The sequence below is a fragment of the Thamnophis sirtalis genome, unplaced genomic scaffold (assembly GCF_051295495.1).
Source record: "Thamnophis sirtalis isolate CommonGarterSnake01/CBP01778 unplaced genomic scaffold, rThaSir2_p1.2 scaffold_1, whole genome shotgun sequence".
NCBI lineage: Eukaryota > Metazoa > Chordata > Lepidosauria > Squamata > Natricidae > Thamnophis > Thamnophis sirtalis.
Genome location: NW_028261381.1, coordinates 3,040,147 through 3,054,396, shown reverse-complemented (window position 1 = coordinate 3,054,396; position 14,250 = coordinate 3,040,147). Strand labels below are relative to the sequence as shown.

At 42.0% G+C, this 14,250-nt stretch overlaps 1 protein-coding gene across 1 annotated transcript in view; it reads left to right on the top strand.

Annotated features, from left to right (window-relative positions):
* PTH2R (parathyroid hormone 2 receptor) overlaps positions 1 to 14,250 on the top strand; it is a 56,058-nt gene that overhangs the window by 38,714 nt on the left and 3,094 nt on the right. The window contains exons 10-12 of the mRNA XM_087706626.1: positions 3,725 to 3,819; positions 7,076 to 7,214; positions 11,096 to 11,137. Of these exons, the coding sequence (XP_087562752.1) occupies positions 3,725 to 3,819; positions 7,076 to 7,214; positions 11,096 to 11,137 (276 nt within the window). The remainder of the gene's footprint in view (positions 1 to 3,724; positions 3,820 to 7,075; positions 7,215 to 11,095; positions 11,138 to 14,250) is intronic.

The window sequence follows — 14,250 nt, the reverse complement described above, 5'->3', positions numbered from 1 at the left end:
TTAAAGGTAGTTTTCTATGTTCTTATTTTCAAAGAAAGACTGAAAGTTGAAGCCCTTTCTCTTTTTCCAGTCTTTCGAGGGAAAGGAGAGGAGAGTGGCTTGAAAGTATAGCTCTATTACAATCAGATCTGTTCTTCAGCTACAGTATTGCTACTTTATTTTTTAATCTAGGAGCTTGCTCTCATTTGATAATTCCTCTTCCATACCCCTGGACAGTTTTTCTCTGTGCAAGAAAGCATTTTGGCTGGCAAAGAACTGAGCAATCACTTTTATTGATGCTTTTCTTTTTGTTGTACTTTATGGAGCAGGAGATGACATTTTATGCCACAATCATGAGTGAGATGCTGTGACTGCTTTTGATATGTGAGAACAAAAACACCCCATTCTTGGAATACATGCCAAGCTATCGCACTGCTTTTTTATTCTTTTGAGCAGCTTGAATTATTTCAACGCTGAACTCTACCTCCTTCCAAAGCTGCCACTTTAAATTGCCTATTGAAAGATAAAATTACATTTCCCCTTTTAGAAAAAAGTAAAAGATGCAGTTAAAATACGTTGTTAAAGTCCTATTCTGTACTTTAATCAGCAAGGTACATTGCTTTGTGGTGCATCTCTTGGGATGAATCCTGTTTCACCATCACCCCTCTAGGACAATTCGCTGTGTCTAACTCGCCACAACCGACTCACTCTGGCTGATTCACCCCGGGACAACTCATCTCGGGATAATGCAAGAGAGAGACAAGTGAATTGCAGCAGCCCTTGTGATGCTTTAGGTTTCAACCTTCTCAAGTTAGAAGTCCTCAAGGCTGGCGTGAGCTGCAATTCTACTTCCCCCCACTCTTTAGTCATCCCGTGCTGAATTGTGCTGCAGCGAGTTGGCCTGTGTTGAGTTGGTCACAGTGAGATATCCCATTCCGAGCCCGATGTGCCAGTTTCTGGTCTGGCTCACTTAGGCAGCAGGATAACTCAATACTGTTGGCATTATTTTCTTGCAATTAGTTGCAAATGGAAGTCTAAATATACTGGGTTTTTTTTTTTTTAAAACCAAGCTGTAATACAATGATGCATCATTTATTTTTTTTCATACGTCTGTTCTAGCTTTGCTACTTTCCAGTGCTCAGTGTGAAGTTCAGAAAAGAGGTATTTTGGTAACTACCGTGTTTCCCTGAAAATAAGACAGGGTCTTATTTTCTTATGACCCACAAAATATGGCTTGGGCCTTATTATCAGGGGAGGGCTTATTGTTTTGGGGCTGCCCAAAGAGCTGCTCTCTTTAAATTATTTTTTATTTTCATTTTCATACACTCACATGTATACTGTACATAGCCAACGCCATACAGCATAAAACAATAATTGCATCAATTCCTCTTGTCAACAAGGCCCCAGAAAATAGAAACCCAATATAAGTCTTCCGCTCTCCATACACCCTTTCTTCCACCACTCTCCAACTTTCTATCTTCCCTCCATCATCCCCCTCTACCCTACTTCCCCTCCCCCTCTACCACTCCTCTCTCCACGTCCACTCCCCCCCTTTCTTCTCACCTTTCCCTCCCTCCCTCTCTCCCATCCCTCTCTACCCATCTTTCTTCTCTCCCACTCCTCTGCTCCTTGGTGTATTTCCGCTACATATCAATATACTTGGCCTATCCTATTTTTAAAGAAAAGTTAAAAAAAGAACAGTATACATGTGAAGTCACATCACATTGGGATCTAACACATCTTGTCTAACCTAATATATATCCGTCCCTCCCCCCACTCCCCCCCGACCCCCCCACAACCTTCCCCCCCGACTTCCCAGAACCCGTACATGGTATAGATTTTTAACAAACACAGTCTAAAATATATTGAGAAGAAAAGAATAAGAAATTAATAACATCTCTACATTGAGCTTAGCTCCTTCTTGCTAAACTAGCTTTAAACAACTTAAATCATTCCTGGTCTTAAGCATAGGATATCTGGAATTTCTTAGTCCCGTATTTATTTTGTATATAGTCAATCCATTTTTTCCAGTCTCGTTTATATCTCTCATTTGAGTGATCTTTAAGATATGCCGATATTTTAGCCATCTCGGCTAAGTTTGTGACTTTCAATGTCCATTCTTGAATTGTAGGCAAGTCTTCCTTCTTCCAATATTGCGCCACCAACAGTCTTGCTCAGGCAGCTGCTCTCTTGTGTGCGGGACCCCAAACAGCTGGGCACAGCCTCAGGGGCTAACGGCTGTGTTGCGCTGTCATAGCAGTGCAACACAACAGCCATGAAGCGACCATGCTCACGAGCAGCCACCCAGCAAACCCCCCTTCCAGCTGGGCACAGCACCATTCACTGACCTAGGTATTGCCAAGCCGCGTGAGCACCTGTTTGCCGTCGCCCGGCTCCCATGGCTTGACGCGTTAGAAATGCTAGTGAATGGCGCTCTGGATGGCTGGAGAGGTGGGTTGCATGAGCAGCTGTTCCACTTCCGCTTGCGCGCCTCCCAGCTCACGATGCCCTGGCTCAGCTCTCCCTGCAGAGCCAGAGCACCTCCGCTGCCACCGCCGATGCCATCCCAGCATGGCTTTTTCAGCGGCTTCCAAACTGAGTCTTCCGGCAATGGCTGGTTACATGAGAGACCGCCTCCTGCCAATTACCTCCCAGAGACCGATTAGATCGCACAGACTAGGCCTTCTCCGGATCCCATCTGCCAGCCAATGCCAGTCTCCCTTTATTTATTTATCAGCACAAATACAACCAACCTACCTACCTACCTACCTACCTACCTACCTACCTACCTACCTACCTACCTACCTACCTACCTACCTACCTACCTACCTACCTACCTACCTACCTACCTACCTACATACATACATATATATATATATATATATATATATATATATATATATACCCAATTATGGGAGGAAGCTAACTGCTTCCATCATCTGTCAATCGGCTCGTCACAAGAGTCCATCACGACAGAAACCCAATATTTTTCCTGTTGCCTTTGTTATATTTGTGTTTTTTATTTGTGCTGATAAATAAATAAAGGGAGACTAGTATAGATCTATTTCAAGCTATTTAGCTCTCATCAGCTAGCCATACCCTTACTGGGATTCAAACTCTTGTGACGAGCCGATTGAAAGATGATGGAAGCAGTTAGCTTCCTCCCATAATTGGGGCTTACCAGGGGTTGTGACTCTAAATATATACCTTCTTCATTGGCTTCAGCTGATAAGGAGGAGACCTGTGGCTTAATGGCTAAGATGTTTGCCTAAGATGCAATACAGCACAGGTTCAAATCCCAGTAAGGGTATGGCTAGCTGATGAGAGCTAAATGGCTTGAAATAGATCTATACTAGTCTCCTTTTATTTATTTATCAGCACAAATAAAAGACATGCGCGCGCGCGCACACACACACACACACACACATATATGGTATGGCTAGCTGATGAGAGCTAAATAGCTTGAAATAGATCTATATTACTCTCCCTTTCTTTATTTATCAGCACAAATACAACATATGTGTGTGTGTGTGTGTGTGTGTGTGTGTAATGTAGTATGTGTATATGTGTGTTATGGATGTGTTCTCTTGAGAGCAGGCAACAGAATTTCATTTTTAATGTGGGTCAGTGTGCTCACAGTAAAAAAAATAAATGATAATAACAGTTATCTTATCTAAATATGTCCTCAAAACATTCCAAAACATACCTCTAAAAGATGATGGAATAAAACAATTCTGTTTTACAGCTGAACTTTGTCCTGTTCCTGAATACTGTGAGGGTTCTGGCCACAAAAATTTGGGAAACCAATGCTGTTGGCTACGATGTCAGAAAGCAATATAGGTATGATGTATTCCCAGAGGCAGTCTCTACTAGAACTGATTTGATCAGATACGATGTTTTTTTTTAACTTGTAATGAAGAAGTCTTCTGTTTGGAAATACTTTGGTTATCTTTTGCCAGGAGAAAAGCCAGGTTGGACTTCTGAAGGACTGGTTGTATAAAAAAGATAATTTCCCTACTTTCACAGATGGCTGGACTATATAATGAGCTCAAGGCATAGGAGGATTAATCTGAGTTAGCATTAGGAAAAGCTTGTTTAAGATAATATAGATCCGTGACCCGTCAAAACCGCGGTCCACTAAAGTGCGCCCGATCAAAGCGCGTACATGACGTCATCAGCAGCGCGACAAATAAAATTTAAAATAAATTAAATTAAAATTAAAATAAAATTAAAGCAAGCCGATTCACATAAAGGTAAGGGTTAGGTTTAGGGTTAGGATTAGGATTAGGTTTAGGGTTACGTTAAGCGTTAGGATTAGGTTAAGGGTTAGGTTTAGGGTTAGGTTAAGGGTTAGGATTAGGTTTAGGGTTAGGTTTAGGGTTAGGTTAAGGGTTAGGTTTAGGGTTAGGTTTAGGGTTAGGTTTAGGGTTAGGTTAAGGGTTAGGTTTAGGGTTAGGTTTAGGGTTAGGTTAAGGGTTAGGGTTAGAGTTAGGTTTAGAGTTAGGTTTAGGGTTAGGTTAAGGGTTAGGTTTAGGGTTAGGTTTAGGGTTAGGGTTAGGGTTAGGGTTAGAGTTAGGTTTAGGGTTAGGTTAAGGGTTAGGTTTAGCGTTAGGTTAAGGGTTAGGTTTAGGGTTAGGTTTAGGGTTAGGTTAAGGGTTAGGTTTAGGGTTAGGTTTAGGGTTAGGTTTGGGGGGGGGTTAGGGTAAGGTTTTCGCTTTAATTTTAAATTTACCGCTCACAGTGTCCCGTTTTCGTCACGCTGCGATGACGTCACGTACGCGCTTTTGTCGAGCGCGCTTTAGTCTACCGTGGATTTGTGGTGGAACCATATAGATCAACCTCAGTTATGGATGTTCTCAGACAGAAGACAGGGAAACATCTTCCCTGAATTTTCTACATCATCTAAAAGGCTGAATTAGATGATCTACATCACAGTTTTTCAAGCTTCTTTGAACCCCAGCTCTGGGAAAATATGCACACACAATATCTGTGCCTATATGCATCGCCATGTTTTCTATTGGATTTAAAAGGCCATGTAGTCAAATTGCTAGCAGGTTTTGAACACCAAGCTCTGTATGAATTTAAACTTAAAAGAAAGTGTCGATGGTTGGGGATGTGGAATCATTTCTGACTACTGGTGTTGTCTGCAGAATTTGATTTAAATCTAGAAATTTCAATGTTTGACAGACTTCTTTCTGATTCTGGTCTCTCCAAAAATGATTACAGAAACGAGTAACACAGTGAACCATATATTCTATAATCAATTTATCTTTCATTCATTGGCTGGCTCACCAATTGCCCCACCCGCCTCTAAGAGTCCTATCTAAACCTTAAAGTCTTAAAGCTGTCAAGTTTGAACATCCCTGGGTTTTTTTTTCTAAAGGGTTAGGGGTGCAAGGGTCTTGTAGCTTGACAGCTTTAAGACTTGCACACTTCAATGCCAGAGTTCCTGAGCCATCATGACTGGAGGAGGAATTCTGGGAGTTGAAGTCCACAAGTCTTAAAGCTGTCAAGTTTGAACACCCCTGGGTTTTTTTTTCTAGAGGGTTAGGGGTGCAAGGCTCTTGTAACCTGACAGCTTTAAGACTTGCACACTTCAATGCCAGAGTTCCTGAGCCAACATGACTGGAGGAGGAATTCTGAGAGTTGAAGTCCACAAGTCTTAAAGCTTTCAAGTTTGAACATCCCTGGGGTTTTTTTCTAAAGGGTTAGGAGTGCAAGGCTCTTGTAACTTGACAGCTTTAAGACTTGCACACTTCAATGCCAGAGTTCCTGAGCCAACATGACTGGAGGAGGAATTCTGGGAGTTGAAATCCACAAGTCTTAAAGCTTTCAAGTTTGAACACCCCTGGGTTTTTTTTCTAAAGGGTTAGGGGTGCAAGGCTCTTCTAACTTGACAGCTTTAAGACTTCCACACTTCAATGCCAGAGTTCCTGAGCCAACATGACTGGAGGAGGAATTCTGGGAGTTGAAATCCACAAGTCTTAAAGCTTTCAAGTTTGAACACCCCTGGGGGTTTTTTCTAAAGGGTTAGGGGTGCAAGGCTCTTCTAACTTGACAGCTTTAAGACTTCCACACTTCAATGCCAGAGTTCCTGAGCCAACATGACTGGAGGAGGAATTCTGGGAGTTGAAGTCCACAAGTCTTAAAGCTGTCAAGTTTGAACACCCCTGGTTTTTTTTTCTAAAGGGTTAGGGGTGCAAGGCTCTTGTAACTTCAGGGGTATGTACTGTACAGGAAAAGATAGTCATGAGATTATAGCAATAGGAAGAATGGCAAGCATCATACCAAACAACTCCAGAAATATTCTTCCAGCATCAAATTGAAGAATAGGACATCTTTGGTCTGTGGTTTAACCAGATAAATAAAGATTTCTAGGCTCCGAGTGAGTTCAGCAACTACTCCAGGTAGAGCAGGAGTCCCCAGTCCCTGGGCCGCAGCCCACTACCAAGCCTTGAGCCTTTAAGAGCTGGGCTGCGGAAGTGGGAGGGTGAGCACATGAGCATAGCAATAGCAATAGCAATAGCAGTTAGACTTATATACCGCTTCATAGGGCTTTCAGCCCTCTCTAAGCGGTTTACAGAGTCAGCATTATTGCCCCCACAGTCTGGGTCCTCATTTCACCCACCTCGGAAGGATGGAAGGCTGAGTCAACCTTGAGCCGCTGAGATTAGAACCGCTGAACTGCAGATAACAGTCAGCTGAAGTGGCCTGCAGTACTGCACCCTAACCACTGCGCCACCTCAGCTCCTTAACTTGCACAAGCAGCATGTGAGCATGCTCCATTTGTGCGTGTGGCAGGCACACGTGCCTGGTGCTCATGCAAATGAGTTGTGCATGTGCTTGCCCACCACACGCGCAGAACCATCCCCTCCCTCCCCCACCCCCACCCCCACCCCTCTTGTCCACAAAGTCAAAAAGGGGGAACTGAGGTAGAGCTTCCACAGAAGTGACTCTGCTTTGTCCAAACTTACACATTGCCGTTTGGCAAATACCCTTCATAGCTAAGAAACTTGGAATGTGTAAGATTGCTGTTTATGCCATGTTCATCATATGCAGCACCTCCTAATTATAATTTCTCTTAACTTTCTTCCAGAAAACTAGCAAAATCCACTTTAATTTTGACCTTCGTCTTTGGCGTGCATTACATTGTCTTTGTGTGCCTACCTCACACCTTCACTGGGTTGGGCTGGGAGATCCGGATGCACTGTGAACTCTTCTTCAACTCATTCCAGGTCTGGTGGCATGGTACTACTACTACGACTTATCACTTACGAACCACTCAAATGTTCAGTTACAAAACTGGCCACATTGCCATATTTCTTGCTGCAAGGGATAACTAATGAAAAGGAACGGCATGTTCCAAAATTCAGCAATAATTGAAAAGCAAATTATACTTACAGTATATTGTAAGCATGCAATTTAGTCTGCACACATTTCTTAAACTCTGAAAAGCAATCCTAAAGTCCTCTGGATAAGACTAGGAAGAGAGATGATTCCAAGGGCTTCTTGTTCCTCTTTTCTGCTGAAGATGCTGCATAAAAGAAGCACCAGATCCCCCATAGTTCTCCAGATGTAGCTAGCTTTTGATCTTTCAGTTTGACTGAGGTGGCAGGCTGAACCAAGGTAGGCCTTAAGCCTGAACCAAACTAGGGTTTCATGATATTACGCTTTAACTGTTCATATATAGAAATTGCAAAGGTTTGCTTTTAGGACATGGTGAGGTTAGACCCGGGTTAGAGGCACATGAAACCTGCTGAAGCAAAGTCTCTATTTTAATGTATTTGCTGGCTTGACTGTCTGGAAGACACATTTAACTTCCTCAAAATACGAGCTACTCTGCTCCGTTAGCTGACTATGCATTATAACTTCCCGTAGATATAATATTGCTGTAACCCAAGGGCAAATCTTGAGGGGTGTTTCCAAAACTAACGGATGGCTTTATCTGAACGCGATAAACTATATAAGGGATTTCCTGCCTGCCTGTCACTAGAGGGTTCAGGCCTTTGTCTCTGAACTTGTGCAATAAACTATTCCTTCCCTGAAGAGCTGGCTTGTGTGTCCTGTTTTTTCTACAACATGACCACAGGAGTTGATATGCAATTGTAGCAAAATTGATTGCCGTTCTCAAATCCCATGTCATAAGAAATCTGTTTGCTTCTAAAGCTCCACAATATCCTTCTGTGGTTTTCTCAAAGGATTGGCACAAGAAAGCCCTGAAAAAATATTTATCGGTGGAGTTTATTTAAAAAAAAATCTTTTATATGCACTGTATGTGACGATCCAAGATTCTTTAGCAGTATTTGCACTTAAAATCTTTTGCATTAAAGATGTGAAGTGAGCACTGAGCCTACTTTATGAAACAATATAGTCCTTGGGGCAAAGCAAATGAAATACAGCCTCAGCACAGTGATCATAACATTTATTGCTTTCCAATCTCTGTTGCATGAATGAAAAATGCAACAATCCTGGAGGAATAGAACAGAATAGAATAACTTTATTGTCACTTTGTACACTAATCAGCATATGTTCAAATGAAATTTTGTTGCATACAGCTCTCAGAGAGTCACCACCTCCAATATACGTTACATGCATATGGCAAATAAATACAAACATATGTATGTATTTAGTGTCACAACCCCTGGTATGCCCAAATATGGGAGAAAGCCTACTGCTTCCTATCTCTGTCTATCGGCTCGTCACAAGAGATCATCCAGATAGAAACCCAATATTTTTTTACTGTTGCCTTTGTTGTATTTGGTTGGTTGGTTGGTTGTAGTTTATTTATAGGCCGCCCTTTTCCCTGAGGGGACTCAGGGCGGCTTACAATCAAAAAAGGAAGGGGAGTGTAGGACAATACAAAAAAAAGAAATGTGCACAAAGTAAATTAAACTATAAAACTCAACATTCACTCAGCATTCGGGAGGGGCAAGATAAGATTATCCCCAGGCCTGACGGGTTAGCCAGTTCTTGAGGGCTGTACGGAAGGCCTGGACGGTGGTGAGGGTACGAATCTCCACGGGGAGATTGTTCCATAGTGTCGGAGCCGCAACAGAGAAGGCTCTCCTCCGAGTAGTCGCCAGTCGGCACTGACTGGCGGATGGAATACGGAGGAGGCCAACTCTATGCGATCTGATGGGACGCAGGGAGGTAATTGGCAGAAGGCGGTCTCTCTTGTGTTGTATTTATGCTGATAAATAAATAAAGGGAGACTAGTATAGATCTATTTCAAGCTATTTAGCTCTCATCAGCTAGCCATACCCTTACTGGGATTATAACCTGTGATGTATTACATTAGGCAATTGTGTTAACCACTAAGCCACAAGGTTCTCCTCCTTTATCAGCTGAGCCAGGGAAATAGGTATGTATTTAGTGTCACAAATTTGGGCATACCAAGGGTTGTGACACTAAATACATACCGATTTCCCTGGCTCAGCTGATAAAGGAGGAGAACCTTGTGGCTTAGTGGTTAACACATCTGCCTAAAATGTAATACAGCCCAGGTTCTAATCCCAGTAAAAGTATGGCTACCTGATGAGAGCTAAATAGCTTGAAATAGATCTATACTAGTCTCCCTTTATTTATTTATCAGCATAAATACAACACAAACATATGTATATACCCACATATATTATATGACACAGAAATTATTATGCTCCATCAAAATCTGCTAATTAAATTTATTTTGAAATGAAATGTATAAATGTATAACATTTCAGAATCTCTTCTTCTGTTTCCTCTACACTTTTTCCATTGCATCACCTGATCATTGAAGATCACTGTAAAATTATTTCTAGACTGACAAAGTGGAATGGTATCTTTAAGAAGATACCTTTTACGGATAAAGCTATATTCTTGCTGTGGGTTTTAACAAATCTAAGAACTAATAGTAACACATTGCAAATCTTGTACACATTCTTTCTTAAAAGAAGGAGATTATGTGCTTGCATTATACTACAAAATTTATTGAGTCTAGTTTCCCCAGGGCATTTATAAAGCCCAAACCAATCTTAAATCTTTCACAAACTCTTTCTATTAATGTTTGATCATTATACCTTCAAAAATAAAACAAAACCCAGCCAGGCCAGGTGATAGGAGTCTGTTACCCACACAATGAAAATGTTAAATTTACATTATAAAGCCATTACTAAATCAATCTTAAAACTATTTTTAACACTAACAGCAGAACTAACCCTAAAACTCTACTGCTACCTTAATACCTAACCCTTAACCCTAACCCTAACCTTAATACGGTAGTAAACATGAACCCTAACACCAATATTATCCAACCCTTAATTTAGTACTATTTTAAACCTTGCCAAACTGTAACACTAATTTAATAATACTAGATTTTGTTAGCATTTGGCTAATGCTCATTCCAATATTGCTCTAACTACACGCAACAATCTAGCACTAAATCTAAACCTTACCAAAACTATTTAATCCTATTCCTATCCACCTAATCCTATCTCCTACCTGAGCCAAACCTAATCCTAATTCGACCCTAAAATTTGGCCGTAAAAACAAATAATAAGCCTTAAACCTTATATAAACTAAGCACCTAACCCCAACTGTAACTTAACCTTGCTGTCAATACTAACTATAAACTTTAACATTCACCTTAGCTATAACTTTATTATAATAGCAATAGCAATAGCAGTTAGACTTATATACCGCTTCATAGGGCTTTCAGCCCTCTCTAAGCGGTTTACAGAGTCAGCATATTGCCCCCAACAACAATCCGGGTCCTCATTTTACCCACCTCGGAAGGATGGAAGGCTGAGTCAACCCTGAGCCGGTGAGATTTGAACAGCCGAACTGCAGAACTGCAGTCAGCTGAAGTAGCCTGCAGTGATGCATTTAACCACTGCGCCATCTCGGCTCTTTGTACAATAATCTGTACAATAATGCCTAATGGTAGTCGTAGTCCAGATTCTTGAATCCTTATAACAATAATAACCTTAACTCTAACTCTGTCACCATAAACCTGGTCCATGCTATAGGTATAGATTTTTATTGTGAAATATATTCATATATTCATATTCATTTAGTTTTTGGGTCAAGGTAACGATAATTACGTTCCTTTTTAAATTCTTATTCTCAATTCCTCCTTCAGGGATTTTTTGTCTCTATCATCTATTGCTACTGTAATGGAGAGGTAAGTTTCTAGTGGATAATGGAGGTGCAGTTGGAATGTGGTGTGTGTGTGTATGTATGTATTTTCATACTTGTGCACAGGGATTTCTCCTCTGTCTCTCTCTCTCTCTCTCCCCCGCCCCCATGTTACACTCTCCCAACAGTCTTTTCTCTACGGAGAAAATTTGTTTGTATCTCCTAATTTCAAGGTGATGTTCATGGAAAACTACCTCTGTTTGTGGCTAGCTAGCCTTTCAGTAGCTAGCAGAGTAGCTGGGATGTACAGTAGGTTAAATTTGCTATCAAAAATGAATCTGCTGAGCCTTAGAAATACGCCTTGCTTAATGTTAAGATCAAGGAGCTAATGATTGGAAGAAAGGGAAAAGGAAAATACCTAAAAAAAACCTTTGGGACGTAATTCATAATTCATTTTTCAGGCATAAAAAAGGAGGATGGCTTAGAACAAAACAGGTTTATTTACAGAATAGAGTTGGAAGGGAACCTTGGAGGTCTTCTAGTCCAACCTCCCTATTCCCGTGATGGCGAATCTATGGCAAGCGTGCCACAGGTGGCACACAGAGCCATTTCTGAGGGCACGCGAGGCACACGCGCGCACTTGGCAGCTGATTTTCCGCCTTGATTTTCAGCCATTTTCTGCCCTCCGGAGGGTGAAAAACCACCTAATACGCTAACCGGAAGTTCGGGAACGGATTTCTGGTTTGCGCATTGGGCTGTTTTTTGCCCTCCAGCCTCCGGAGGGAGAAAAACAGGCAACCTGGAAGTCCGTTCCCAAACTTCCAGTTTGCGTGTTGGGCCGTTTTTTGCCCTCACCAGGCTCCTAGAAAGCCTCTACAGCCTGGGGAAGGCAAAAAAAATGGACCTACGGGGCCCACCGGAAGTCAGAAAATGGGCCGTTTCCATCCTCTGGAGGGCCTCTGGGGGGGCGTGGGGCGTTTTTGCCCTCCCCAGTCTCCAAGAAAGCTGTGTGCGCATGTGTGGGGCAGTGGGGGCATCATGCATGCATGCGCAGGGGGCATGGTGTGTGGGGGACATTAAATTATGGGGTGGGTATGTGAGCGGGTGCAATAGCGCATGCACATATTTTTGGTACCCAAGGTGAAAAAGGTTTGCCATCACTCCCCCATATCATTCCAGATAAAGCCTCCAGTGATCAAGTATCCACAACTTCTGAAGGCAAAAGCTGTGCCACTGGTTGTTTTCACTGTGGCAGCCCCTTAAATACTGGAACACCGCTGTCATGTCACCTGTTCTGACCCCCCCCTCCTCCGTCCAGGAACGAAAGCCAAAATAAATGTAAAAGAGAATCTTTTTTAATCAGTCCAGACTCTCGTTGGCTGCAAGCCCAAAATAAACAAAGAGATAAGCACTCTGGCTGCAAGTCCTACAAACCTAGGCCAATGCAAACAAGCTCTCACAGCAAACCAATTCGCCAAGTTGGCTTCTCCTAATCGTGAACGTTGACTTCTGCAAAAGGGCGTGACACAAGCAGTCTCTTTTATAATCAGGAGAGGATCTTAATAAGCATCAGCTGAGCGTAATCATCTCGTATAATTACGCAGTTGTTCTAGTCGCCGAGTAGCCCTTCGATGGCGTGCATCCCGAAACAACTCACAAGTGTTTTCCGGATCACTCCCTCTGATCCAAGGCTCCGGTGCCACCTGGTGGCCAACCAGTCTCTCCTCGCCCTGCTCGGAGTCGGCACCCTGTCCAGAGTCCTCCACCTCCTCCAGGGCCGACTCATAAGACCCCTCGCTGTTGGAGTCTGGCGGCAGCTCCAATGGCTCCTGCCGGGCCACAACAGTCACCCTTAGTCCTTCTTTTCTGTAGACTAACCATACCCAATTTCTGCATCTGTTCTTCCTATGTTTTAGTCTCCAGTCCTTTAATTGTCTTAGTTGTTTTTCTCTGCACTTTTTCCAAAGTCTTAATATCTTTTTTGTAATGTGGTGACCAAAACTGAATGCATGATTCCAGGTGTGGCCTTACTAAGGTTTTATAAAGCAGTACTAATACTTCATGTTATCTTAGTTTACGCAACCAAGGATTGCATTCACTTTTTTGGCTGTTTGACTCATGTTTAAGCGATCATCCATTAGTACTCCAAGGTCCCCCTCACAGTTACTTTTTTTTTGAGCCAAGTTTCGATTAATCTGTACTTGTACCTTTGGATTTTCCTGCCTAAGTGTAAAATTTTGCTTTTCTCCACTTTAAATTTCATATTGTTGGATAGGGCCCATTGTTCTAGTAAGGAAACAACGTCACGAAATGAAACTAGAAAAAGCCAAGGTTCAACATTAGCATGGATACCTGCTTCTTTCTGATTCTCCACCTCTTCTCCAAATTGGGATGGATTTCTTACCTGGTTGAAGGCAATCAGGGAACAAATACCATCTCCTCCAGAGAGGGCAGCAAAAGAATAAAGGGAAAACAAAGCTAGCCTTTTCTAAAAGCTCACCTGGAGAAGAGAACCTTTCTGCTCCCAACTGATTGCGTAGAATGAGAGTTCCCTGGGTAATGACTACAAATATTCTCTTTTATTGGTTTCCTGGGTTTTGCTTGTCTCTGCCCAGTCTCTAGACAAGCAGATTTAGATTTCATCTTTCACTTCAGAATTCTTCGGATGTTTCCTCCTCCTTTGCTGCAGAATATATTAATTTACCTGAATTAAATCTCTTCCTTCCTAGCTGTAGAACAGTAAGCAGAAGCAACTATATCATTTGTCTCTGTTGTAATGGGTTGTATATACGCATGTTCATGTCTGAAGAAGCAAATAATTACAGGTTCAGAATAGGTTTCCATAACTGTATTATTTATTTATTTATTTATTATTTATTTATTTATTTATTTATTTATTAATTAATTAATTAATTAATTAATTAATTATTAAAATTTATATGCCGCCCAATCCCGAAGGACTCCGGGCGGCTTACAAAAGAAGAAAGAAGAAAAAGAAAATAAGAAAAAGACAGTTTAAAATCACAACACCATATACATTCATTCTAATCATGGCTGGACCTCAACAATGAGGTCAACAGCCTCAGGCCTGCCGGAACAGCCAGGTTTTTACAGCTTTCCTGAAGGCCATGAGAGTGGGCAAGGTCCGGATCTCTGGGG